The following is a 27,214-nucleotide window of genomic DNA, read 5'->3' as shown; positions in this document are numbered from 1 at the left end:
AAGACCCAAAGCAGCCAAAAATAAATAAATAAAATATTTTAAAATTTATTAAAAAAATAAATAAATAAAACTTAGACCAGCAATCACAATCCATACTAACCATACAGGAAACTGTCAGTCACGTATCTCTCTCTCTGCCCATTACACTGAGATGGAAGACCTGTCCTGAGCAATGTCTTCAACCCAGAGCTAAACAGGAGCTCACACTGACCTAGACGCCAACATTCAGGATGCCCCACAGGGACATGCCCACGCTGAAAACTCAACAAGGAGCCCTGACTCAGGACGACCCAGTTCTTTACATGACAGCTCAATGGACACTGTGAATACTCTGGGGGCACACAGATCCTTTATAAAGGTTCTTAATGTTATGGCAGACACCCTAAATAGCAGGATGTCAATTTTACCTCTTGGCTTAAACATGCATATGTACCTGAACACCCACTTAACAAATACCCACATGTATGAAAAGTCAATAAAATACAGAAACTAGCAGATCAACCTTTTGTGATTTCCCACTACTAAGTAAAATATTTAAAAATGAACACCAGTAACCTATTTGATGTCTATTTGGGTTAACAGCAGAACATACACAGCCCTGCTGCTGTCTCCACATAAACTTTCATAAGTGCTGAGATGGAGGAAGACCTGGATCTTGAGGCCCACCTTCTCCCAGAGCAGCCGCAGCCCTGGGAGCTGCACAGGACTCCTGCCATTGCCCTGTGCATTCCCGTCACCTGTCCAGCACCTCACCTGTCCTACAAGAGTGGAGATGGCCCTGATGGAGTTCTGCTCGAGTTTGTATTCACCGCTGTGCTCTTAGGCTCATTCCCGTCCCTCTGGGGTTCATCCCTTTCCCTTCCGCGCAAAAGGTATGGAAATGACCGTTTTTCACGTTCACTGTTTCCCCAACAACGAATCTACCTAAAACATAAGCCAAACACACACAGTAAAGTAACTGCGCTCAAAATAGATTAACATGATCTTAAGCATCCAAGTGCAGCCTGTCCTTTGCAGACCAAAGAAGTGAATTACTTCAGCCAAACCAGACCTGGGCCCTCAGTTGGGGGAACCGCTGGCACTTCTCCATCCACGGGGCACTTTTATTCGGCAGCCTAGGGGCATGTCCCCACGCCAGGAGCATCTCTCAATTTAGGAGAGATAAGCTTGTGTGGCTTGGGATGCCAGAGAAAGAAACTGACTCCCGGGAATAGAACCTCTTTAAAGGGGAAAGAGGTGCTTCAGCGAAATTCAACCAGAGGTGAGAGTAGAAGAACTGAATCAAAAGAGAACGCGTAACCGGCACTCCGCGAACACCGCGCGGGGCCCGTCTGCCACGCTGCGAGTTACCTGTTCTGCCCCATAGACGGTGGCGAACTGGACGAAGTCTTCGATGCGGACGAAGCCGTCCCCATCCCCGTCCAGGGCATCGAATACGGCTCGGAGGCGGGGGCCGTCCTCCGGACACCCCGCAGGCTCGCTCGTTAGGGGGCAGGTCTGGCTAAAGTCCGAGGGCCGGTCCGGGTCCCCGGGACCCAGCTCCAGGGCCGGCTCGCCCACCGCGGGGGACGCGAAGGAAGGAAAGAAGTCGACCTCGCCCCTCAGGTGATGGCTGCGGCTGAAGTCCTGCGCGCGGCCAGACGCGCTGTGCGGGGGGCCGTCACCCTCCTGCTCCGTCATCCAGGAAAAGAGCGGGCCGAGTTCCGGCAGCGGCGGGTCGGGGTCGGAGTCCCGGCTCGAGCGCTGCGGCTGCCGCTCCCGCCCCGGAGCTCGCCCAGCATCCGCGCCGGCCGCGAGGTCCTGCGGGCCGAGCCCAGGGCGCGGGGCGGGGGCGGCGGGCGCTCCGGGCCCACCGGGCTCTGGGTCTGGGCCCGGGCCGCCCGCTGGGGAGGCCGGCCAGCTCGGGTCCATCTTCATGGGCGCGACCCCAGCCGCGGCGCGGGCCCGCGAGGCCAGTGGTGCGGCGGGCGGCGCGGGCGGCAGACAAAGGCGCTCAGGGCGCGGCGGCGGACGCGGGCATCCCCGCGGCGGCGCGGGCGGGCGCGCGCGGGGCGCCCGGACTGCTCGGGCTGGCGCTCGGGCCCTGCTTCGCCCTCGCCCATCTTCGCGCCGCGCCTCAGCTGTCCTCGGCCCGGCGGCGCGGCGGGCGCGGGCCCATGGCGGCGGCGGGCGGCCGAGGGAAGTCGAGGGGGAGAGCGGGGAGAGGACGCCGAGGAGGGGGACGCCGAGAAGGGGACCCTGAGGAGGAGGAGGAGGAAGAAGACCCTGATGAGGAGGACGACGCGGAGGTGTACGCTGAGGCGGACGCAGCCTAGGCGGACGACGAGAAAGCACCCGAGGTACCGGAGCGCACACCACCGCCCTCGCCCCGCCCCCCGTCCGGCCTGACGTCATCACGTCGCGCTGCACGCTGGCCCCGCCCCTCGCCGCCTTGTTATAAAGGCAGGCGCCGGCGCGGCTGCGTGGTTTGGGGTTTTCGGTCCCTCGCAGTGTACCGGTGTTTGGGAGCAAGAGGTGGGAGCAAGAGACTGTGGGCCCGGGCTTGACGTCATCGACCCACGCACTGGACGGATGGACTGAGTCCTGAAAGTGTAAAGCGCTCCCACAAATTGATAAGCAACGAACACGATTCTAATGGGGCGGGGAAAGTGCAAGTGGCGCCCTCCGCAGTCGCCCGTCGCGCGGAAAAGCCCAGGCGTTGACCTGCGGCAGCAAGAGCAGCAGCCCCCGCCTGAGTGTGGAAGGGCCCTGAAAATGAGGTCCATCACTTGTGACCGAAGGAACGCGGGGCCAAACACTGATACCTTTTTTAAAATCTATGACAAGTGCTTTTTTTCCCGTAGGATATCCAGTGTTCATCACCAGTGTACGGTCAAGCCACCCAAGCACTGCGGCTGTCTTTGACAACTGACATGTGTTTCTCTAGATGTCACTATCGTCAGTGGGGACACAGGGTGCCAGGCAGCAACATGGGCACCTTGAAGCAGGCATGAAAGCGGAGACATGCTGGATAGGAGCCGGTGAGCTGCCAGGCCTCAGGCGAGGTGCACTTAACATTACAGTCTTCATTTAGAGCCTGTAATGAGATGTATCGGGGAAAGCACCAGCACTAGGTATGTTCAGAAGCATCTTTGGCAAGAACCAAAGGAAACTGAACCTGTTTCCAAGTGTACTGTGAGGAGCAGTGTGTTAATTAACTGATTCATCTCCCATGACAAAATCCCAGAGCACATGGCACCAGATTTTGTGAGGTTGGCATTAGGGAAAAGAAGGGCAAAGGAATACCGCCCCGCAACCCTAAAACTATATTCTCAATTTCTTATAAGAGCTGTATGCTTTCATGAGGAAGATACTGCATTCAAAGAAAATAAATTATCTCCAGTTTGGCAAGAATCTGAAATTGGACTGGTGCCTTTGACCAGATACAGTTTTCAGAGGTAGTTACAGTGATGTGTCAACCTTTCTAAATAAGGGTATTAATGTGGAGGAGGTAAAACCAAATGAGGCGAGGGCTGTGCCCCGAGGAAGCAGCACTCCTACTGCTACTGTGCCAATTCATGAAAAATCTGCATTCCTTGGCTGGCTGATGCACCCAAACAGAACCCCAGCATGGAAAGCATGCACCTACCTGCTTAGACCACTTCAAGAAACTCTGTTCCTGAAATATTAAAGGTAACAAGTTCCTGAGCACTTGGACTGGGCGTTTGGACCTCAAGCATCCCCTGTAGACATTTTTTTTAATATATGAATTTATTTATTTATTTATTTATTGTTGGCTGTGTTGGGTCTTCGTTGCTGCGCACGGGCTTTCTCTAGTTGCGGCAAGCGGAGGCTACTCTTCGTTACGGTGCGCGGGCTTCTTATTGCGGTGGCTTCTCGTTGCGGAGCACAGGCTCTAGGCATGTAGGCTTCAGTAGCTGTGGCTTGCTGGCTCTAGAGTGGAGGCTCAGTAGTTGTGGTGCATGGGCTTAGCTGCTCCATTGCATGTGGGATCTTCCCAGACCAGAGAGCAAACCTGTGTCCCCTGCATTGGCAGGTGGACTCTCAACCACTGCTCCACCAGAGAAGTCCTCCCTTTAGACATTTTTGATCTCTAACATTCAGGATGAAATGAATCAGCTCAAGGGAAGCAGCCCCTGCTGCCATTTTAACCTGCTCCTCCATGCCCACCCCGTGCACATTTTTTTTTTTTAAATATTTATTTATTAGGCTGCGTCGGGTCTTAGTTGTGGTGCGCAGGCTCTAGAGTGCTTTGCAGCATGTGGGATCTTAGTTCCCCGACCAGGGATTGAACCCGTGTCCCCTTCATTGGAAGGTGGATTCTCAACCACTGGACCACCAGGGAAGTCCCCCGTGCACATTTTAATTTAGCCATGTAACAGGTACCCAGAAGAGGAAGGGAGAGGGTGGGGTACAGCTCACATCTGTTGGCTTTTGAGTCTGAGTGAATGTCTGTGAAAACCTCCCTCTGTGAGTCTTTCTTTTTGAAAGGTACCTGGGTTAAACACTTATCTTTTGGAACTCTCAAGCAAATGGGTCTCCTTGATCCCTCTTCCCTGGTGACCTCTGACCTACGGAGAAAGATGGGAAAATGAAGACCAGCAAGGTGACTCAGCAGATTCTTAGCTGTGTAGCACAGCCCTGTTGGACCTGACAAGGGAGCAAAGGGAAAGTAGGTCAAGAAGCCTCAGTGGAAGAATGCACATGTCTCTCCTGGGATAGGGCCTCTCCACCACCTGGGTGAGATCTGGCCACTGACAGGAGGAAGGGGAAGGTGACAGGCAAGGATAAATTTGATCACAAATCTATCTTATTTAATGAACATTTTTAAAATGTGGAAATACACCAAAATTACAAAAGAGATTACATATGATTTCTCCCATTTTTGCTAGTCTGATGAACTTAAAACGGCAGCTCATCTTGTCTTATTTGAATTTAGCTGAATGCTAATGTGGTTGAGTGTTTCTTACTGTGTTTACTGACCACTAGGATCTGTGAATTGCCCAATTGTAGCACTTGCTTTTCTTTTGGGTTCTCTGACTTTTTCTTTAGGTAAAATCCCTCATATGTTTTTGATGTTGCAAGTATCTTCTCCCTGCCTGTGACCCCTTCATGAACTCTGCCTGTTAGGGAAGATTAGACATAAATCTTTCATTTTGGGTAGTCAAACCCATCATTTTTATCCTTGGTGGCTTTGCTAATCATAAGGAAGATGGACTTTTCTATAGCTGGTGCTAGCTGTCTGTACAGAAACCTTACAACTAGATCCCTATGTCATATCAGATACAAAAATAATTAGAGCCATCAAAGACATAAAAGTGGAAAGCAAGGGAATTCCCTGGCACTCCAGTGGTTAGGACTTCATGCTGCTGAGGGTGCAGGTTCGATTCCTGGTCAGGGAACTAAGATCCTGCAAGCCACAAGGTGTGGCCAGAAAAAAAAAAAAAGCAAAACTTTAAGAAGACATTGAAAAATAGCTTTATGACCTTGGAGAAAGAAAGTTTCTCACACAAGAATAAAAATTACAAACCATTTTTAAAAAGACAATGACTTAAAGTTAAATACATTAAAATTTAAACTTCCCAAAAGTAAAGGGACACAAATCAAATAGAGGGTGGGAGGGCTGGGGGAGAGGGAAATTTGTTGAAGTGAAGGAACTGTTTCATATCTTGATTGTAATGGTGGTTCTATAACTGAATGTGTTTGTCAAAATTCACAGAACTGTACACGACAAAGAATGAATTTTACTGTATGTAAATTATGCCTTAGTAAAGATTAATTTAAAAAAATTATCCTTCTGTTTGATGAAAGACACATCATAGACTGGTGTCTTAGTCTGCTCATGCTGCTGTGACCAAATGCCATATACTGGTTCGTTAAAAAGCACATTTATTTTTCATAATTCTGCAGTCTGGGAAATGCAAGATCAAGATGCCAGTGTTAACCTAAAACAATTAAAAAGCCAGTTATTTTACCAGCAACATGGGTTTATTCAGAAGCCACAAAGAGTTGTAATTGGAGACATGCAACTATGTCCAGCAAAGGAAAGGAAATGCTTTTATAGGGGAGAAGGAGGAGTTGCGAGGAGCTGTCATAAACAAAGAGCCCATTGGAGGAAACTGGGAGTTCTAGGTGCAGTGGCTTTTCATTGGCTGAGTTGTGACAGTCTTTCATTGGCTGGACTGTTGCTGGTCAAAGAGAAATTGTTTCTTCCTCCTGCTGGGTAGTAAAGTAGTATCCCTTCCTGCTGGGACATGTTGGGATCTGTGCTGATGTTGAGTGGTATGCGCATGAAAGCTCCCCCGTCTGGCACCCTGGTTCCATTTTGGTGAGGTTTCCTTTCATTACTTTTCACACCAGCAAATTCCTTCCTGTTGAGAGCTCTCTTCCTAGCTTGTGGTGAGGGTCTCCTTCTAGGTGTGTCCTAGCATGGTGAAGACAGCCATCTCTCCCTCTTCCTCTTTTTATAAGGCAGCAATTCTATCATGGGAGGTCATCTACATGAACTCATCTAATGGTAATTATCTCCCAAAAGGCCCCATCTCCAAATACCATTGCTTTGGGGGCTAGGGCTTCAACACATGAATTTGGCGGGACACAATTCAGTCCATAGCAACCGGGAAGAGATATTTAAAACAGATGTAACTGACAATGGATTTATTTCCAGAATACACAAGAATTCCTCATAAAACAGTAAAAGAACAGCAAACTAGTAGAAAAATCAGCAGTGAATACAAATAAGCAGTTCCAGAGGAAGAAACTCAATTGGCCAATAAACGTAAAAAAAGATGCTTAACCACACTGATAATCAAGGGAATGAGTAACGATAGCATTTGACATCAACCAGTAGAAATTTAGTCTGATGTCAACCAAGTGTGGGGATTCACAGAACTAATACAGCTGAAGCTCTGTGTCCCCTTAACCTGGCACTCCTGCTTCTCCACCTTCAGGTCCAAGAGGAGGAAGGAAAGGGGTGTTGAGGCAGCCCTGGTTTCCGTAGTCCCGTGAAGAGCTTGCTGGCTGGCTGAGGGGAAGTCTGTTGTGATGGAATACTGAGCAGTTTCAGCAAATGGATCACATCCTCACACAACCACATGGGCAGACTTCTAAAACAAGCTGTGTGAGAAAGCAAGTTACAGAACAGATACTGTGTAATACCATTTTTGCAAAGTTTCAATACATATATTGTTTTTGAACACCTTCATTTGTAGTAAAAATACCACAACGAAAGTGGGAATTATATTGAGGGGGACAGAGGAGGAAAGTGGTAAAAGGTAGCTGTACCTGTAACATTTATTTCCTCCCAAAACAGGCAGACTGGGAATAAACAGGACACAGTACCAACATCTGGTAAACCTGGCGGGTGAGTACATGTGCATCTGGGCTTGTCCACATATTTTAAGGATTTCATAATTAAACACTTTTTAAATTCAGTAAGTAAATCCTGTACCCAAAGTCTCAAAGATATCCACCTCTATTTATAGCTTTTCCTTTCTCAAGTATGTCGTTAAGCTATTTGGAATTTTTTTTTTTTTGGCTGTGTTGGGTCTTCATTGCTGGCACGGGCTTTCTCTAGTTGCGGCGAGCGGGGGCTACTCTTCGTTGTTGTGCGCGGGCTTCTCATTGCGGTGGCTTCTCTTGTTGTGGAGCATAGGCTCTAGGTGCACGGGCTTCAGTAGTTGTGGCACATGGGGTCAGTAGTTGTGGCTCGCAGGCTCTAGAGCACAGGCTCAGAAGTTGTGGCGCACGTGGGCATAGTTGCTCTGTGGCATGTGGAATCTTCCTGGACCAGGGCTAGAACCCATGTCCCCTGCCCTGGCAAGCAGATTCTTAACCGCTGCACTACCAGGGAAGTCCCTGGACTTTTAAAAAATGTGATGTAAAATAGGGACCCACTTTTGTTTCTCTCACTTAATGAGCCAGTTTCCCAGAACCATCTGTTCTTCCACCACCTATTTGTGAGACCATCCCTATCAGCCATTTGAAGATTGAAAGTAAGTTGTGTCCAAGGTGGAGTGATGTTGGGAACCCAGACCAGAGAGTTGTGGAACAGTTCTCGGGGCGTCTAAAGAAGCCCACCTCCCATGGGGACAGGACAGATGCTTCTGTGACAGGTCCCTTCTCAGCGAGCACTACGGGCTGTGCTGGGCTGGACATCTGCATTTGGAGCAAGCCCTCCACCCAGAGCTCCAGAAGGAGCCAGCCCGCAGTCAAGGGGAAGCCTCTCAGCTGGCCAGTGGTGGACCTAGTGCCCCAGGGAGGCCATGGATATGCCCTGGAGATGGACAGCAGGAGGGGGCAGAGCTTTATTCTGGAGGACGAAGTGACCTGCCACAGGCCCGTGATGGGGCCAGAGCAAGGGAGGAGCAGGGCCACCAAACAGCCTGCCACTGGGCGCCCCAGGAAAGGGGTTCTGGACGTGGCTGAGGGCTCAGCACCTCTACCTCCTGTCCCACCTTCTCCTCCCACCCAGAAGAGGCTGGCCTCCCCCTCCCAGTCCTGAACTGCCATCCTGGCTGGGTCACCTGGGATGAAGGGGCAGGGAGAAATGAGGGGGTTTCCAAGGGGCGGGAGGAGGTGTTTTACAGGCGATGGGTATGTTCATCCTCTTAATTGTGGTGATGGTTTCACGAATGTAGAAATGTCAGAACTCACCAAACTGTAGATTTCACTCATGTGCGGTCTTCTGAATGTCAGTTATACCTCAATCAAGCTACAAACTGCTGGCCAAATATTTTCAATATAAAAATTTTAAAAACTACATATACATTTTGTGTAGAGTAAGTAAACTGAGAACAGAGTCAATTTTAGGTCTAGATCACACGCACCCTCCCCGTGGCCTCCTGAAGCCAAGAGCACAGTCCATACTCCTGTTTACTTATATTTATTCAGTGGGGAAGGATTTTTTTCTCACCTTCAAGTTTAGTAAAGTACATTTCTTAGAGTAAAAATAGACCATGAGTTTGTAAGGCACAATTTAATTCCTCCTGACTCAGCCGAGGTTTGGATGATTTTCTTATTTTAACATTTCACTCTGCAGTTGCTGGCACCTGGTCCCATCTTCCTGTGAGGACAGGCATCTCCAGTCCCCACAGCGCCCAAATCCCACACCTCCCACGCCTCCCCTGCAGCCAGAATCACAGCCCATGGCGGGGGGATGGGCGCCAAGCACCAGGCTGGGAGAGGTTTGTACGCAGATTCAGAACTTCCTTTCTTAGCCTCGGGTCACATTTTCCAGAGGTGAAGATATAATTCACACCATTCTCCTCCCATGGGGTAAAAATTGTCCAAATTACATGTGATGGTGGAAAAGTTAAACGTTAATTCTGCATATTCCTAACATTCCTTATTCCTTCTTCAGCAGACGCCTGTCAGGTGCTGTCTCATTGAGATGCTCTGATGTAGGGATGCGATGAGGTGCCCCCCAAATACTCCAAAATGTGAAAATAAAGTTATGCTCTGGGAGTTGAGTTAAGGAACTCCATACTAATAACATGTGTCACCTAGGAAATAATGCAAGATAATCAGTAAATAAATGACTGAAGAGTTATAGAAACCTCTGTCTGCTGACAGGGTAATGTAGGTCTAATCCCAGAGACCTGGACCAGGATGCAGCGGTAAACATGAAATCCAGCAATCCCATCTGAGGGGCTGTTCCCTTGAAGGGCCCGATTAGCACAATCAAGGAAAAGGGAAGTCCAAAGAAGGATCTGGTCCCCCACGGCCCCTAGGACAGAAGAGCCGAGTTGGGCAGAACTCTGGCCCAAGAGGTGAGCAGGGAGCCTCTGCCATCTCCCACTGGCCCTCGGGTTTTGCCAGAGAGGGGACCTGAGACTCATGCGATCTCACACACACACACACGCACACACACATTCTCAGCACGCTGGTCTACACATTGGTTTCTAGTGAGTGTGTTTGATGTGAGTCAGGACCCACATGGGATGCCTGCTCACACGCATTTTCTAGAAGCAGTGGGAGTTGCCAGGTTCATATAATGCAGTCAACCCTTGGCCATGGTTTATTGAGCAAGAGCCAGACCCTGACCCGAAGGGAGCACCTTTCCCAAGAACCGGGATGTGTGTCTGACAGAAGGAATGCCGTCTCTTTTCAGGGGGCTGGGCTACAGCTTGCACACAGGGCAGCTGGGACCTGGGCAGAGAGAGCAGAAGGGCAGCGAGGGGAGGGGCAGGTTAACAGGGCAGGTCAAGTGGGAGAAGGAAGAACCCCCGAACCCTGGGCCCCAGCTTTGTCCCCAAGCTCCAGTGCATCCCACCCCTGGAGCCTGTGAACTTCCCAGGATCTCCCCCCACATCCCCTCTTTGTATCTGTTGCAGCATCCAGCAGAGACTAGCCTAAGTGCCCAGAGGGAAATGCCCCAAGGGGCCCACGCCCAGTCCCCTCCCCGGCCTGGGAAGCCCTGACCCCGGAGAGCCCCTCTGCCCTGCTCAAGACGACACGGCTGCCCGGCTGCAGCATGATTGGGCCTCGGGGCAGAGCCAGGGGTGAGCAGGACCCCGCCTGGACACACAGCCCAGGGTGGGGGCGTGACCACTGCAAGGCAGGCTCAGTCTGACCCACATGAGAAGGACAAAGCAATGTGAGGGTCAGAGGAGAGGGGAACATCTGCTGAGCCTCCAACTGGCAAGGTGCTTGGGGATTTACCATCTCTCCCTGCTTCACTCCGCGAGCCCACGTGCATGGCCGAGAGGAAGTTCCGGAGGGACAGTCGTGCTTGTGCCAGCCGCCAGCCAGGGCACCAGGCAAAGGGCTCAGTGTGCACCTGGTGGGTGGACCGCGTCCGGGCGAGGTCAGCCTCAGCCTCCCAAGTCTCCTCCTCCATCTGAGTGGCCCACCTCTGGCAGGTCCCACAGTGCGCGGGGCCACCAGAGACCTACGTGTGGAAGATGCCAACCAAGGGACCAAGAAACAAAAAAGCACGACCTCCAGCCCTTTCCAGGGTGACCGCAGACAAAGCACAGGCAAGCCAGTGAGTTTTACCAAGTTACCATGGCAACAGGAGTCGGCAGAGAAACTCCCCCAAACTCCCCCAAGTTAACAGTTTAGTTAAGTGAATTTTAAAGTTCACTGCATCATGGCGACGCCTCGGGGACACCTTCTGTGGCTCACAACACACAGGGGTCATTCACATATTCATTCAAAAAACTGTACAGGGCTTCCCTGGTGGCGCAGTGGTTGAGAATCTGCCTGCCAATGCAGGGGACACGGGTTCGAGCCCTGGTCTGGGAAGATCCCACATGCCGCGGAGCAACTGGGCCCGTGAGCCACAACTACTGAGTCTGCGCGTCTGGAGCCTGTGCTCCGCAACAAGAGAGGCCACGATAGTGAGAGGCCCGCGCACAGCGATGAAGAGGGGCCCCCCGCTCGCACAGAAATGAAGACACACAGCCAAAAAAATAAAATAAAATAAAAATAAAAATGTACAATGTGGAGCAGGGGCTGGAAGGCTGCACCCCGGTGGTGGGCAGCCCTATGCTGTAGCCATGATGTTTCCTGTTTATTTTTTTAATTAACTTATTTGTTTTGTTTTGTTTTTGTTTTGGCTGTGTTGGGTCTTCATTTCTGCACACGGGCTTTCTCTAGTTGCGGAGAGCAGGGGCTACTCTTCGTTGCGGTGCGCGGGCTTCTCATTGTTGTGGCTTCTCGTTGCAGAACACAGGCTCTAGGCACACAGGCTTCAGTAGTTGTAGCTCGCGGGCTCTAGAGCACAGGCTCAGTAGTTACGGCGCACGGGCTTAGTTGCTCCGCAGCATGTGGGATCTTCCCAGGCCAGGGCTCGAACCCACGTCCCTTGCATTGGCAGGCGGATTCTTAACCACCGTGCCACCAGAGAAGCCCGGCCGTGATGTTTTTATGTGTAGTTCTGAAAAGACGTGAGGCATCCTCATGCCATGGAAGGGGGGACTCAGAGTGGGCGGGGTCTGTAAATCAGCTTCCACAGCTGAGGTTCACACATAAAAGATGATCCTTCCTTTCAGGGAACCTGGCATTTTCTAAGGGAATTGTAGAGATTGTTAATGTGGAAGGGGACAACCTAGTTCTCTGCCAACTGCCACCAAGTCCGAGTGCCACTGCTGGGGCCGGTGTTAACTCCCTCACCACGTGCACCTGGCCCTCCTTTGCCAGCTCGTCCCAGAGCCCACCTGGCAAGTGAAACGCGCCAGGTGTGCCCGTGACCCACAAGCCCCCAGCAGGTGTCCTGGACCTGCAGGATGACAGCCGGGGCTGGTGGACTAAGCCAAACAGCAAGGCAGATTCCTTACAGCCAAACTGACCACCACATGCAGACGATGAGCATGGGCATGGACCTCATGGTGTGTGCAACTGTGATGTTTAACTTTGTGTCAGCTTTACGGGGCTAATGTGTGCCCAGATAGCTGGTAGATCGGTATCTCTGGGTATTTCTCAGAGATTAGCATTTGATTCAGTAGATGGAAGACCTGACTTCATCAGTGTGAGCTGAGAAAGGGCAAGTTCCCTCGCTCTCTGCTTGAGCGGGGACATCCACCTTCCGGTGCCCTTGGCTGTCGGAGCCCCTGGTTCTTGGGCCTTCGGGCTCAGACTGAATCACGCCATCTGCTTTGCCGGGTCTCCAGCTTGCAGTTGGCAGATCATGGGACTTCTCAGCCCCCACAGTCACATGAGCCAGTCCCTATAATAAATCTCCTCCTGCAGATCTATATATATCCTACTGGCTCTGTTTCCTGGAGAATCCTGACTAACAGTAATAAAAGGCTCACTCCTTTCATTCTCTTCTGTCCTCCTGGAGCTACGCTGCTGTTGAGTCCCAGGCCTTTGAATGTGGCTGGCGGGACACCCTCCCCAGGGCCTTCTCTGTCTCCTCCAGGGACGGCAGGCCTCAGCTCTCTGGCACGTGGGGTCTATGGTTGCAGCTCCCCAGGAACTGCCTTCATGGTTCTTTCCTCCTCCCGTGGCATCACGAGCGCCCATCTGCCTGCCTTGCTGGTAGACTTGATGCCACCACACCCTGGTCTCTGTTTAAATGGCAAGCGGAGCTCCTTCTGCCCGGTGGCCTCCCTGCCATGCCCCTGCACCCATGAAGGCGGGAAGGAACTCAGGTGGGTGTGGATATCTGGGGCAGAGGGCTCAAGCTCAGGACTCTAGTGGCAGCACCAGGAGCTTGCAGGGCAGGCAGCGCCCCCCGCCCCCCTCCAGGACCAGCTGTGGAGGACACCCCTCCCACCAGGGGAGCAGACAGCCTCCCCTCGCCTCAGGGTGGGCTCCCCCTGCCTCAGGACCAGGGCTTCACGTATTAGGTAAAAAGTGTTTTCTAAACTCTTCACAGGAAAAAGACAGGAAGTAGACACACCACTAAACGCCCAGATCACCAGTGATTCTGTTCAGGTGCCCTCCTCCTCCTTCTAAAAACATTTGTGAAGTCCAATGAATAGATATTTTCACAGGAAAATGATTATTTTTTAAGTAAATGCATTTTCTGGCAAAACTCTAGGACCCATGCTTATGCAAATGGACGGTACAGATGGGGGCAGGGAGGAAGGGGGCACCCAAGCCGCATGTCCAGCCAGAGGGCAGACCAACAGCTTTGAGCACCTTGAAGTTTGTAACAAACAGCACAGAAAACAAGCCCAGGATCCAAGTGGCCGCCTTAGGTCCTGGCCTGGATGTGTGTCAAAGAGTGGTCATTGGGGAAGAATTGAGGGTCCAGAGATCCCCCACCCCCTGGGCCTGAGGGAGGGTGCTGGTGACAATGGGGACAGGCCGCCTGGAGGACCTAGAAAGTGAGCCCCTAAATGACCAAGGACTAAGTCCTCTGGGGATGTCCCAGCAAAGGACAGACTCCAGGGCAGGTGGGGAGCAACCCTGCCCGTGTCACTGGAGGCCGGCAGAGGTCCCTTCTGCAGCCTACACCCCCGGGGACAGGACCCAGGACACAGGTCTTGTGGAGAGGCTTAAACACGCTTCTCCAGCCTCCCTAGTTTGGCATCTCTTTGCCAAGCAAAGGTCTCAAAGCGGGAGAGCAAGGAAGAGAAGATAGCCTGAAATGCCCCCTTCTCTCCACCCAGGCCATGGGAGCCACCTCAGGACACCCACTGGATGCAGGCAGGAGGGGAAAGGAGGCCAGCCTAGGCAGGGGCTGGGGTGGCGGGACAGCCCTGACCCTGGGTTGTGCAAGGGGGACACCCCTGCGTCCTGGCCTCCTCAACACTCTCGAAGCGCTGGAACCCAGACCTCCCCGGCGTGTGTGAGCAGGTCAGCAGGCCAGCCACACTGCCTAGTCCCTGCCCCCCATGCATGGGAGACAGGGCCATGAGGAGGGAATGTGGATGCAGCACGGTTCCTAGAGGAAAGGCCAGTCTCTGCTTCAGACACTCTTGTTGGAATTGTCAGGTTTGGCGCTCAGGCTGGGCAGGCGGGAGGCAGGTCGCAGGGATCCGAGAGCAGGTGTGGACCAGCTCCTCTGCAGCACACTGTCCCCTGCCTGTCAGAAATGCCAGCAGACACAAGGTCACTGGAGAGCACTGAGGGGCACCCACCTCCTGCACAGCCCTGGGGGTGTGAGTGGCCAGGCTGGGGCAGGCAGCAGGCCACCAGGCTGTGTGCGTCTCCTGGAGGTGGATACAGTGGCCCCCTCTGCCCCCTCCCAGCCCTCCATCAGTACTCCTCACCCCAGCGACCGGGGGGCCTGCCCAGCACCCACACTCTCCCGCCGCCTGGTCGCCCGCATGCCCCGGGCACTGAGAACGTGTCTGCCGGCCACCAAACCACAGATGGCCAATCAGCAGTTCCTGTCCTACAAACAAGCCCACCTCTGAGACTGGGGTTCTCCACAGAAGCCCACGCCAACTGCAGCTTCATGGTGTGACTGAACGCTGTGAGTTCCTGGGTGTCCCTCCAGCACTCCCGCCCCCAGGACGGGACAGGAGCCAGCCAAAGTCCTAGAACGTTCCTGCCACCACCCTGCGACGGGGACCCAGGAGGCTTAGGGGCCAGGTCCCAACCAGGGCAGTTACATCTCCTCAGCCATCCTCAAAGGAAGCTGCTGCTCAGAGGACTAGGATGAGCAGGTCTCAAGGGCTGGCCATACCCCTGGGACTGGTGGGGGAGGAGGGGAAGCAGAGAGCAGTGGCACCTTCCCCCACCCCCATGGGCCCAGCAAGCCCTCAGGCCCCCAGAGAGGGTCACCCAGGGGAGCTCCCAAAGAGAGACAGGGTTCCCAGCCTCTTCAGGCAAGCCATACAGGTTCTGGTTTTCAGGGAGGCCCCGAGGTCTGCAGTGCAGCTCCGTGGGGCTGGCCCCTCCCAGCACCACCCATCTGCCCTGGAAGACTCGAGCCTTGCCCTATGTGTGGAGCAGGGGAACCCAACAGTGCCCGAGAATACATCTAGAAATACACGTAAGAGACTGAGGAGAAAGGCATCAGGCCCAGCACAGTGACCATCAGTCCACTAGGTGGGTATTTTGGGGAGGGGGCCAAGGACACAGGTGACCCCTGAAGGTGGGAGTGGCACATCACCTAGAGCTTAGCAGAGAAGGATGAGAAGTCCGCCAGCAACTGGATGTCGTTAGGGAATGTCAGCCAGGCCCCACCATCAACCACCAGCAGGGCCCCCGTCACATAGGATGCCAAAGGGCTGGCCAGGAAGAGGGCGCTGTGGGCGATCTCCGTCTTGTTCCCCAGCCTCTGCAGGGGGCTTGCCAGGACCTTTGCCCTCATGCTGGCCTGTGGGCCACCTGGGAAGCAGTGGGAGGCTCAGCCCCTGTAGGCCCCAGGACCCCGGGGCCCTCCACCCTCCCCTGCCCAGCTTTCCCTGAACCACACCCGGGAATGTTGGGGGCATCGTTAGCATCATCCTGGGGGAGCAGGAACAGGCCAGGTACAGTAACACCACTACAGAACCAGCACAGGGCCTTGCTCTGCTCACCCTGCCAAGGCTCTGGAGGCTTCAATGGGGCCCCACTTTGTGTCCGGCTCACATATCAAGGCCAGCAGCCCCTGGCCTCTAGCTCTAGGGGGCAGCTGCCCAAGTCCAGCTGACCCTTAGTCCATTGCAGGGATGTGCAAACTGTCCCCAGCCTGGAGACGGACTCTTTGCCCACCCTGGGAAGCCATGAGGATTTGGCACTGATCCCAGGCCTATCCCAGCCAGGTGGGAGGGGAGCCCTCGGAGGCACGGTGGAGGGGGCAGGGGTGCCTGTGCTTAGGGGAGCACCCGCTGGGGGGCCTGGGCTTCCCGGGAGCCTTACCCAGCCGCCGGAAGCCCTCTGTGCCGCTGATGGGGCCGGGGGCAAGGCTGTTGACGCGGATGTTCTGGGGGCCCCACTCCACAGCCAGGTGCCGTGTCATCGCATCTGCACGGGAGGCCGGCAGGCATGAGGGAGAAGCAGGGCTGCTCTGCCTTTAGGGAGGCCTGGGTGGGGGTGGGGGGACACTGCCGGCCTCCGGGGACAGGGATGGGGAGGAACCCACGTGGGCAGACCAGAGGGGGCGCCCGTACCCACGGCCGCCTTGGCAGAGCCTGCATGCACTTGGAGCACCTGCCCGCGGGTACCCAGGGTTGCAGTGATGTTCACGATCACCCCTCCATGGCGCTGCAACACACGAGAGGGGCAGTGAGCGGTGGCCAGAAGCGGGGAGGCCCTGGCCACGGGACACTCACATGGAAGAACTTCTCGTAGAGTACGCGAGACACGTTGAAGGTGCCCAAGGTGTCGATGTCCATCACGGTCTTGAAGGCGTTGGAGGACAAGGCACTGGCAGGGCACAGGAAGTTCCCGGCTGCACCTGCCAGTGGAAGGAGAGAGCGGATGGTGCTGGAGCCCCGGGCAGTTGAAGCATCTGGACCCTCGGGGTGGCCCAGGTTGGCCAGGGAAGGAAACCTGAGCATTTGGACAAGTTCCTGAATGACGGGCAGGATGGGTTTTATGGTTTGGATTGTGTCCCTAAAAAAATGCGCTGAAGTCCCAACCCCTGGTGCCTGTGAACGTGACCTTATTTGAAAAGATGGTCTTTGCAGATGTCATCAAGGTAAGAGTAAATCATACTGAATTAGGGTGGCCTAAGCCCAAGGATTGGCATCCTTAAAAAGAAGAGGACACAGACGTGCACAGGGGATGGCAGTGTGTGGAAGGCAGAGGCTGGAGGGGTGCAGCCCAGAGCCAAGGCCCACCAGGCAGCAACCCCAGGAGCTGAGGGCAGGGCCTGGGACAGAAGCTCCGCCGAGCCTTGTTTTCAGACTTCTGGCCTCCAGACTGTGAGAGAATATATTTCTGTTGTTTTAAGCTGCCCAGCTTATGACTTTGTTAGTGGCAGGAAAATAAGACGCAGGATGTTTTTAAAGGAAATTTCAGCAAAAATGAACCTGAATGTAAAATAGGGACTATAGTGAACCGTATGTATCAATATCGGTTCCCCGGTTGTAACAAATGCAAGGTGTTCATAGTATGTGGAGTTCTCTGTACTATCTGCTCAATTAGTCTGCGAATCTAAAACTATACTAAAACAATAACATGTAGTCCTTTTTCTTTAAGGGGGAATTTCAGGACACAAGAGTGGCCCTACTCTATGATTCAGCCTAGTTCACAGGGCATCCTCTTGAGCCACAGCTGCACTGACCCGGAAGGAGCTGAGCTGGGCTGAGACAGTGGCCTGGAGCCAGGACAGTTCTGGGGCCTCCAAACAGGGAGATCTGGTATTGCTGACCTGTCAGAAGCCCCCTGGCCAGAAGGCCGAAGCAATGTGGAGGAGACATTAGTGACTTGAGAGCACGGCCACCACCACTGCCACCATGTGCCTCCTCAACAAGCCCAAGGGTGAGATGACCCCAGAGGAGCTGCAGAAGCGGGAGGAGGAAGAGTTTAACATGGGTCCACTCCCCGTGCTCACACAGTCGGTCAAGAACAACACCCAAGTGCTCATCAATTGCCGCAACAAGAAGCTCCTGGGCCGTGTGAAGGCCTTTGATAGGCACCGCAACATGGTGCTGGAGAAAGTGAAGGAGGTGTGAACCGAGGTCCCCAAGAGTGGCAGGAGCAAGAAGAAGAAGAAGAAGAAGAAGAAGTCCAAGCCAGTCAACAAGCACCGCTACATCTCCAAGATGGTCCTGTGTGGGGACTCGGTCATTGTGGTCCTGTGGAACTCGCTCATGCATAGCCAGCAAGAAGGGGCCTCCTCCCCGCAATCAGAACTTGCCCCCTCGTTTTTCAAAGACCTGCCCTTTGCGCTGGAAATAATAAAGTACTGTGATTTTTCTAAAAAAAAAAAAGGAAGCCCCCTGGCCTCGCTCAACAGTGACTCACAGTTAATGAGAATGTCGATCTTCCCGAACTCCTTCAGAGCCTGCTCCACGGCTGCCATGATGGCCAGGGGAGCTCGGACGTCCAGAGATAAAGGGAGGCACTTCTGGCCAGTGGCAGCAGCCAGCTTTCTGGCAGCCTAGACGCCGGACAGGAAGAGAGAGGTGGGCAGCAGGCCGGTGGCCTCAGCCTGGAGGAACAGCCCTTCAGAATCTGATAAGGATGATTAGCCAGGTTCTGCCAGGAAGCCGGGCTCTGCTGCTGAAACCCACTCTGCAGAGACACAGCTGGCAAGTGGCCACTCCCTAGGGCCATGACCCCTGGTGGACGCTGCTAAGACAGCCCGCACCCTCTCCCCTTTCATCACCCTCCAGGCCCCTGGTCACTAGTCACAGGTCAACGGCAGCTCCAGCTGACGTCCAGTCCCTGCCCCGAGACCAGCCATGGCAGTGGAGAGACTCTCCACCCTCATGACCCTGGTGAGCCCAGATATCTGTCTTGGGGCCACAGTACCACCCAACATAAGGGTTCCTGCACAGGACCCAATAAGTAGATTCTTTAAAAAGACAAGGATGTCCCTGCGGGCCACTTCCATTGAAGCTCTGTATTTGGAAGAGGGGCAGGTTTTGGTGTAATCATCCTCTGGACCTCAGGACCCTCCAGGCCCAGGCTCCCAGCCCCCAAAGCTACCCATGGACATGTGGGCACAGGAGAGACCCCTTACCATCGACACTCTGGGAAGACTTCTGCTGGCGATGACTGTGTGGCAGCCGTGCCTGCAAAGCCAGAGGGCAGGTGTGAGGGCAGCAAGGTGCAAGGGACACGCCCAGCCGGGCTCCTGCCTGGCGCTTGAAGCAAAGGTCCCCCTCCCCAAAGGGTCTCTCAGGCTTAAACACCAGCCTAGGGCTGAAGGCACAGCTAGCAGAGGACACAGGGGCCTCTGTGGGGCTGAGAGACTGTGGCAGGACCTCAGGCAGGCACCACTGTGGTTTCTGGGCTGGGTCTCTCTGGCATGAGGTATGCCAGCCATGCGGGGATGTGGGCCTTGCCCCAAACACCATGTGAGCAGCTGTGAGTCTTGGACACAGGGCCCAGACTCTGCATGAGTCCTGCTGGGTCCACCTGGGTCTCCCCGGGAGGCTAGAGTGAAGGACAGAGAGCCCATTCCAGGGCCAGGGCACCTCCCCTGCCTTACCTCCCGACAAACCCAGCCTCAAACTCAGTAACAGTACCAGCTACCACCTGCTAAGCCAGTCCCACTGAATCCTCAGAACACCACAGCACAGCTGGCCACGCTCTGCTCAGAGAAGCAACAAAGCTTCCAGCTAGGAAAACAAATTCACCTGGAATGGATGAGTCCCAAAATCTCGTCCAGTGGGACATCTCTGAAAAGCAGGGTCCTGGAGGAAACCAGCTTCACCTCCCCTAACCCCAGCCTAACTCTAGGCCTCTCCTCGGTGGGGGTGACAAACTGTTGACCTGGGCCTGAGACCACAGACCTTGTGTCCCAGGAGACACTGTGCTCTGCATGGTGCCAGGGTCCAACTCGGCCCACACTGACCCTGGCTCAGCAAGACCCTGGGGGACACTGCAGTAGAATTACCTCAACCTTTGGATCCTCCTGCTTTGTACAAATGGGGGTGCTGAGGCCAGAGCCCAACAGTCTAGACTAATCTCTAGGAGAGGCTGTAGTCTTGCCTCTCCCCGGACAGCACTTGACCCCTTTCAGATGCTCTCTGATGGCCCTGGGGCTAGAGGGGTTCCCACCACCCACCGGCATTTTGCCCAAGATCCCAGGGTCCAGTGGGGTCTATGCAAGGGGGTGGGGAGCAAGATGGGGCACAGAGCACACAGAGCAGTGCTTACCGCATGAAAATCTCAGCAATCCGGAACCCGATTCCAGAGCCGCCGCCTGTGATGAAGGCTACCTTGTCCCTGAGAGAAGAAAATAGAGGCTCTTTAAAGAGGCCCCTGTTAAATGGGGGCAGGGAGGAGGTGCTCCTGGAGGACACTGACCCTCTGCACTGGGCACTTCTGTCAAATTTGAGAAACGCTGCTTTTTAAAGCCTGCATTCCTCAGCTTTTTGAATCTTTGGGAAGAATGTCTCTATGCATAAAAGTCTCTATGCAGAAAGTTATCAATTAAATGAGAAATGTTTTCAAAACATACAAGCCTTCCTCCAGCCACCTGCTAAGTGGATAGAGTAGACGGTTCCTGGAGAAAGAGAAACACGCATGGCTTTCCTGACATAAGAGAAGCAGTTTTGGCCTAAGCCATTCTATGATCTAAGCCTGGTCACAGTCTTGTCCTCGAACAGGTCTCAAAAGAATACAGAAACTGGGACTTCCCTGGTGGTCCAGTGGTTAAGACTCCATGCTCCTGATGCAGGGACCTGATCCCTGGTCAGGGAACTAGATCCCGCATGCCACAACTGAAGATCCCACATGCCATCCCACATGTCACAACTAAGACCCGGTGCTGCCAAATAAATAAAATTTTTTTTAAATAAAAATGGGTAGGGGTCACATATATATGCTGTCTACAAGAGACCCATTTCAGACTTAGGGACACATACAGACTGAAAGTGAGAGGATGGAAAAAGATATTCCATGTAAATGGAAATCAAAAGAAAGCTGGAGTAGCAATACTCATATCAGATAAAATAGATTTTAAAATAAAGAATGTTACAAGAGACAAGGAAGGACACTACATAACGATCAAGGGATCAATCCAGGAAGAAGAAATAACAATTATAAATAGATATACACCCAACATAGGAGCACCTCAATACATAAGCCAACTGCTAACAGCTATAAAAGAGGAAATCGACAGTAACACAATAATAGTGGGGGACTTTGGGCTTCCCTGGTGGCTCAGTGGTTAAGAATCTGCCTGCCAATGCAGGGGACACAGGTTCAAGCCCTGGCCCGGAAGATCCCACATACCGTGGAGCAACTAAGCCCATGCACCACAACTACTGATCCTGTGCTCTAGAGCCCGTGAGCCACAACTACTGAAGCCTGTGCACCTAGAGCCTGTGCTCTGCAACAAGAGAAGCCACCACAATGAGAAGCCTGCACACCACAACGAAGAGTACCCCTGCTCACTGCAACTAGAGAAAGCCCGCATGCAGCAACGAAGACCCAACACAGTCAAAAATAAATAAATTAATTAAAAAATAATAATAATAATAGTGGGGGACTTTAACACCTCACTTACACCAATGGACAGATCATCCAGACAGAAAATTAATAACAAAACACAAACTTTAAATGACAAAATAGACCAGATAGATTTAATTGATATTTATAGGACATTCCATCCAAAAACAGCAGATTACACTTCCTTCTCAAGTACACATGGAACGTTCTCCAGGATAGATCACATCTTGGGTCACAAATCAAGCCTCGGTAAATTTAAGAAAATTGAAATCATATCAAGCATCTTTTCCGACCATAACGCTATGAGATTAGAAATCAATTACAGGGGAAAAAAACATAAAAAACACAAACACATGGAGGCTAAACAATACATTACTAAATAACCAAGAGATCACTGAAGAAATCAAAGAGGAAATAAAAAATACCTAGAGACAAATGACAATGAAAACACAATGATCCAAAACCTATGGGATGCAGCAAAAGCAGTTCTAAGAGGGAAGTTTATAGCAATACAAGCCTACCTCAAGAAACAAGAAAAATCTCAAATAAACAATCTAACCTTACACCTAAAGGAACTAAAGAAAGAAGAACAAACAAAACCCAAAGTTAGCAGAAGGAAATAAACCATAAAGATCAGAGCAGAAATAAATGAAATAGAAACAAAGAAAACTATAACAAAGATCAATAAAACTAAAAGCTGGTTCTTTGAGAAGATAAATAAAATTGGTAAACCACTAGCCAGACTCATCAAGAAAAAGAGGGAGAGGACTCAAATCAATAAAATTAGAAATGAAAAAGGAGAAGTTACAACAGACACCGCAGAAATACAAAGCATCCTAAGAGACTACTACAAGCAACTATATGCCAATAAAATGGACAACCTGGAAGAAGTGGACAAATTCTTAGAAAGGTATAACCTTCCAAGACTGAACCAGGAAGAAATAGAAAATATGAACAGACCAATCACAAGTAATGAAATTGAAACTGTGATTAAAAATCTTCCAACGAACAAAAGTGCAGGACCAGATGGCCTCACAGGTGAATTCTATCAAACATTTAGAGAAGAGCTAACACCCATCCTTCTCAAACTCTTCCAAAAAATTGTGGAGGAAGGAACACTCCCAAACTCATTCTATGAGGCCACCAGCACCCTGATACCAAAACCAGATAAAGATACTACAAAAAAAGAAAATTACAGACCAGTATCACTGATGAATATAGATGCAAAAATCCCCAACAAAATACTAGCAAACTGAATCCAACAACATATTAAAAGGATCATACACCATGATCAAGTGGGATTTATACCAGGGACGCAAGGATTCTTCAATATATGCAAATCAATCAATGTGATACACCATATTAACAAATTGAAGAATGAAAACCATATGATCATCTCAATAGATGCAGAAAAAGCTTTTGACAAAATTCAACACCCATTTATGATAAAAACTCTCCAGAACGTGGGCATAGAGGGAACCTACCTCAACATAATAAAGGCCATGTATGAAAAAACCCACAGCAACATCATTCTTAATAGTGAAAACCTGAAAGCACTTCCTCTAAGATCAGGAAAAAAACAAGGATGTCCACTCTAGCCACTATTATTCAGCATAGTTTGGAAGTCCTAACCACTGCAATCAGAGAAGAAAAAGAAATAAAAGGAATACAAATAGGAAAAGAAGAAGTAAAACTGTCACTGCAGATGACATGATAATATACATAGAGAATCCTAAAGATGCCACCAGAAAACTACTAGAGCTAATCAATGAATTTGGTAAAGTTGCAGGATACAAAATTAATGCACAGAAATCTCTTGCATTCCTATACACTAACAACAAAAGATCAGAAAGCGAAATTAAGGAAACAATCCCATTTACCATTGCAACAAAAAGAATAAAATACCTAGGAATAAACCTACCTAAGGAGGTAAAAGACCTGTACTCAGAAAACTATAAGACACTGATGAAAGAAATCAAAGATGACACAAACAGATGGAGAGATATACCATGTTCTTGGATTGGAAGAATCAATATTGTGAAAATGACTACTACCCAAAGCAATCTACAGATTCAATGCAATCCCTATCAAATTACCAGTGTCACTTTTTACAGAACTAGAACAAAAAATCTTAAAATTTGTGTAGAGACACAAAAGACCCCGAATAGCCAAAGCAGACTTGAAGGAAAAAAACGGAGCTGGAGGAATCAGACTCCCTGACTTCAGACTATACTACAAAGCTACAGTAATCAAGACAATATGGTACTGGCACAAAAAGAGAAATACAGATCAGTGGAACAGGACAGAAAGCCCAGAGATAAACCCATGCACCTATGGTCAACTAATCTATGACAAAGGAGGCAAGAATATATAATGGAGAAAAGATAGTCTCTTCAATAAGTGGTGCTGGGAGCACTGGACAGCTACATGTAAAAGAATGAAATTAGAACACTCCCTAATACCATACACAAAAATAAACTCAAAACGGATTAAAGACTTAAATGTAAGACCAGACACTATAAAACTCTTAGAGGAAAACATAGGAAGAACACTCTTTGCCGTAAATCACAGCAAGGTCTTTTTTTGACGCAACTCCTAGAGTAATGGAAATAAAAACAAAAATAAACAAATGGGACCTAATGAAACTTAAAAGCTTTTGCCCAGCTAAGGAAACTACAGACAAGACACAAAGACAACCCTCAGAATGGGAGAAAATATTTGCAAATGGAGCAACAAAGGATTAATCTCCAAAATATATAAACAACTCATGCAGCTCAATATTTAAAAAAACAAACAACCCAATCAAATAATGGGCAGAAGACCTAAATAGACATTTCTCCTAAGAAGACATACAGATGGCCAAGAGGCACATGAAAAGCTGCTCAATATCACTAATTATTAGAGAAATGCAAATCAAAACTACAATGAGGTATCACCTCACACGGGTTAGAATGGGCATCATCAGAAAATCTGCAAACAACAAATGCTGGAGAGAGTGTGGAGAAAAGGGAACCCTCCTACACTGTTGGTGGGAATGTAAATTGATACAGCCACTATGGAGAACAGTATGGAGGTTCCTTAAAAAAACTAAAAATAGAATTACCCTAGGACCCAGCAATCCCACTACTGGGCATATATGCAGAGAAAACCATAATTCAAAAAGACACATGCACCCCAATGTTCATGGCAGCATTATTTACAATAGCCAGGTCATGGAAGCAACCTAAATGCCCATCGACAGACGAATGGATAAAGAAAATGTGGTACATATATACAATGGAATATTACTCAGCCATAAAAAGGAACGAAGTTGGGTCATTTGTAGAGACGTGAATGGACCTAGAGACTGCCATACAGAGTGAAGTAAGTCAGAAAGAGAAAAACAAATATCATATATTAACGCATATATGTGGAACCTAGAAAAATGGTACAGGTGAACCGGTTTGCAGGGCAGAAACAGAGACACAGATGTAGAGAACAAACATATGGACACCAAGGGGGGAAAGTGGCAGGGAGGCGTGGTGGTGGGATGAATTGGGAGTTCGGGATTGACATATATACACTAATATGTATAAAATAAATAACTAATAAGAACCTGCTGTATAAAAAATAAATAAAATAAAAGTTTTAAGAAATGGATAGGGGTCAAACTCTATCCAAGTTAAAAAAAAAAAAGAATACAGAAACTAACGATTGTCATCAGCAAGAGAAGTAACAATAGCAAAGATAATAAATCAGGTTTAAAGACTCCCAGTTGTTTCCATGGTAAAGATTAGCCTGAAGTGCGCAATCATCAGATCAACTGGAACCTCAGGGATGATGACCCTTGTGACTTTAATCAATTAAAGCTTGGTCTCTCAACCGCCCAAACCCTTCATGAATATGCATGCACCTTTAGCTTAAAACTTCCCCAAATTTGCTGTGCGGGGAGACTCCGCTTTGGGGAAAATCTCCAATGTTCTCCTTACTTGCTGCTGGCAATAATAAATCCTTCCCTCTCCTGACCTTTGGCTTGGTTGTGTCCTTTGACACTCACCCCCACCTCGGAGCATTGCTAATGAACACCCACCATCACCCACAGAACAAACAGACCGTGCTCACAGCCATGCAAAGATCAGAACACCAGCAGTTGCATCTCTGGGGCACCTGGACCTCCGGACAGTCTGGCCATCAGGCATGGGGTCCTCACGCATCCCAGTAAAACCGCAGTCCCCGTGCAGCCCGCACCGCAGGCGCCCCCGCCCCCTGCCCGGCTCCCTGGGGCGCCCCCGACACGGCCCTCACCGAAGCAAGTCCGGACAGAAGAGGTGGCGGTACTCCGGGAGACAGTCGTCCTCGCTGACGTCAGGCGGTGGCTGGGCCATGGCGCTCGGTGCGGGCCTGGGAGGCTAGAACAGCAGGGGCCCGCCTGGAACAGGACTCCGACCTCGTCCTCCGGGGACAGGTGGCGCTGTGCCCGCGCCCTCCTCTCTGGCTGGCCTGGGACGAGGAGGCCCGGCCCACCCGGCGCTCGCCCCTCTCGGGACGCTCCGCCTCCGCGTGCTCTCGCTCCTCCCAGGAAGCCCCGCCTCCGCGTCCCCTCGCTCCTCCCAGGACGCTCCAACCACCCCGGCCCTCCCTCTTCCCAGGACTACCGGGTCCTTCCCGGCCCTCCCCCCGCTTCTCCCAGGACGTCCGGCCGCATGGCCGCGCGGCCTGCTGGGACTGGAAGTCACTCTGGGCGCCAAGGTGTGCGCAGGCGCAGTGCGGCGGGCAGGTTCTCGCGGCGGAGGCGCGGTGAACGCGGATGGAAGCTGTCCGCTTTCCCGACTGCTTTTCACAAGGCTGGGCGTCAGTGCCGGGGTCGGAGCCGGCCGGACAAAGGGGACACTCGGTTCCTGGGCTAAGGTGGAGCTCGCGGGCCGGCCCAGGGCCCCTCGGCTTCCCTCACCGCCCTGGGCCCTGCTGTGCATTTAAAACACCTGGTCGGACTCGCCCAGCATTTAAAGTTCCTCGCCTCCTGGACGCTTCCCTTTCCTGTTGCAAAAGTGTGACGTAGAAGAGGGAAGGAGAGTAGAGCCCAGAAAAGCCATGGGAAACAAGGAAGGCCCTTCTCTCGAATGGCCAGTCCCAGGGTTGGCTCCCAACACGACCCTCTCGCGGCCAGTAAAGTCAGTACACTTCATCCGTGCCCTCATGTGTAGGCACAGAGAGCAACCAAAGCCGGGAATCCGGGACCAGCGCTTCCGTCGGCAAGACGTCAAATTTGAGTGAGGACCAAGTCGGCCTCAGCAGGTGTAATGATGTGTGGTGTCCAGTACCTGTGACAAGTGACCGGGGACACACCTGAGGACCAGGCGTAAGTGTGTAGTGTCAGTGTGGTCACCAGCCTTTCTGCCCTGGGGGCGGCTTCAGTTCCCTGCCTACCCCTTCCTGCAACCCTCCAGTCCTGCCTAGGGCTCCTCCTTCAGGGAGAGCACTAGCTCAGGGGCTCAGCTTGGATTCCCCAGATTTCAGGCTGGAGGTCTCTGGACCTCTGCCTGTCTCATACATTCAACAAAGTTATTGATTCCCTCCTGGTGTGTGAGAGATGGTAAGCTTCATTTCTACTTTCAGGCTGCTTACAACTTTGCATAAAGGCCTCATCCTTACCTCAGAGATGGCAGAGGCTGTAATGAGCACTCCACCCCCACGCACAGCACAGTGAATTTTAATGTCCCCACTCTGGGGGAAGGGAGGTCACACTACCAGCTTTTGGAGGCACCCCAAAGCTTGTCTG

General features: G+C 51.5%; 2 protein-coding genes and 1 pseudogene across 11 annotated transcripts in view; 1 reads left to right on the top strand and 2 right to left on the bottom strand.

Moving 5' to 3' along the window:
- The window catches only part of RAB11FIP3 (RAB11 family interacting protein 3), a 79,805-nt gene extending 77,411 nt beyond the window's left edge, over positions 1-2,394 (bottom strand). The window contains exon 1 of one of the 8 annotated variants that reach the window (XM_060124977.1): positions 1,351-2,394. In XM_060124977.1, the coding sequence (XP_059980960.1) occupies positions 1,351-2,394 (1,044 nt within the window). The remainder of the gene's footprint in view (positions 1-1,350) is intronic. The other 7 variants (XM_060124983.1, XM_060124978.1, XM_060124980.1 and 4 more) reach the window with 7 other exon arrangements.
- Positions 2,395-6,642: 4,248 nt separating this feature from the next.
- Positions 6,643-26,068, bottom strand: DECR2 (2,4-dienoyl-CoA reductase 2). 3 transcript variants are annotated; one of them, XM_060125207.1, is made up of 9 exons: positions 25,741-26,057; positions 20,161-20,229; positions 19,019-19,070; positions 18,298-18,433; positions 16,659-16,783; positions 16,497-16,590; positions 16,246-16,350; positions 15,515-15,732; positions 6,985-7,116 (listed from the first exon to the last, which is right to left on the bottom strand). In XM_060125207.1, the coding sequence occupies exons 1-8, from the start codon at positions 25,818-25,820 to the stop codon at positions 15,515-15,517; spliced, it is 879 nt and encodes a 292-aa protein (XP_059981190.1). In that variant the 5' UTR covers positions 25,821-26,057; the 3' UTR covers positions 6,985-7,116. The 3 variants fall into 3 exon arrangements, with proteins under 3 accessions (XP_059981191.1, XP_059981190.1, XP_059981189.1); XM_060125206.1 differs by lacking the exon at positions 6,985-7,116 and adding an exon at positions 13,434-14,479 and having other exon boundaries at positions 25,741-26,053; XM_060125208.1 differs by lacking the exon at positions 15,515-15,732 and having other exon boundaries at positions 6,643-7,116; positions 25,741-26,068.
- Positions 17,787-18,244, top strand: LOC132505503 (small nuclear ribonucleoprotein Sm D2-like; annotated as a pseudogene).
- Positions 26,069-27,214: the final 1,146 nt, after the last annotated feature.

The sequence above is a fragment of the Lagenorhynchus albirostris genome, chromosome 15 (assembly GCF_949774975.1).
Source record: "Lagenorhynchus albirostris chromosome 15, mLagAlb1.1, whole genome shotgun sequence".
Lineage (NCBI taxonomy): Eukaryota > Metazoa > Chordata > Mammalia > Artiodactyla > Delphinidae > Lagenorhynchus > Lagenorhynchus albirostris.
This window is presented reverse-complemented; position numbering and strand designations above follow the sequence as displayed.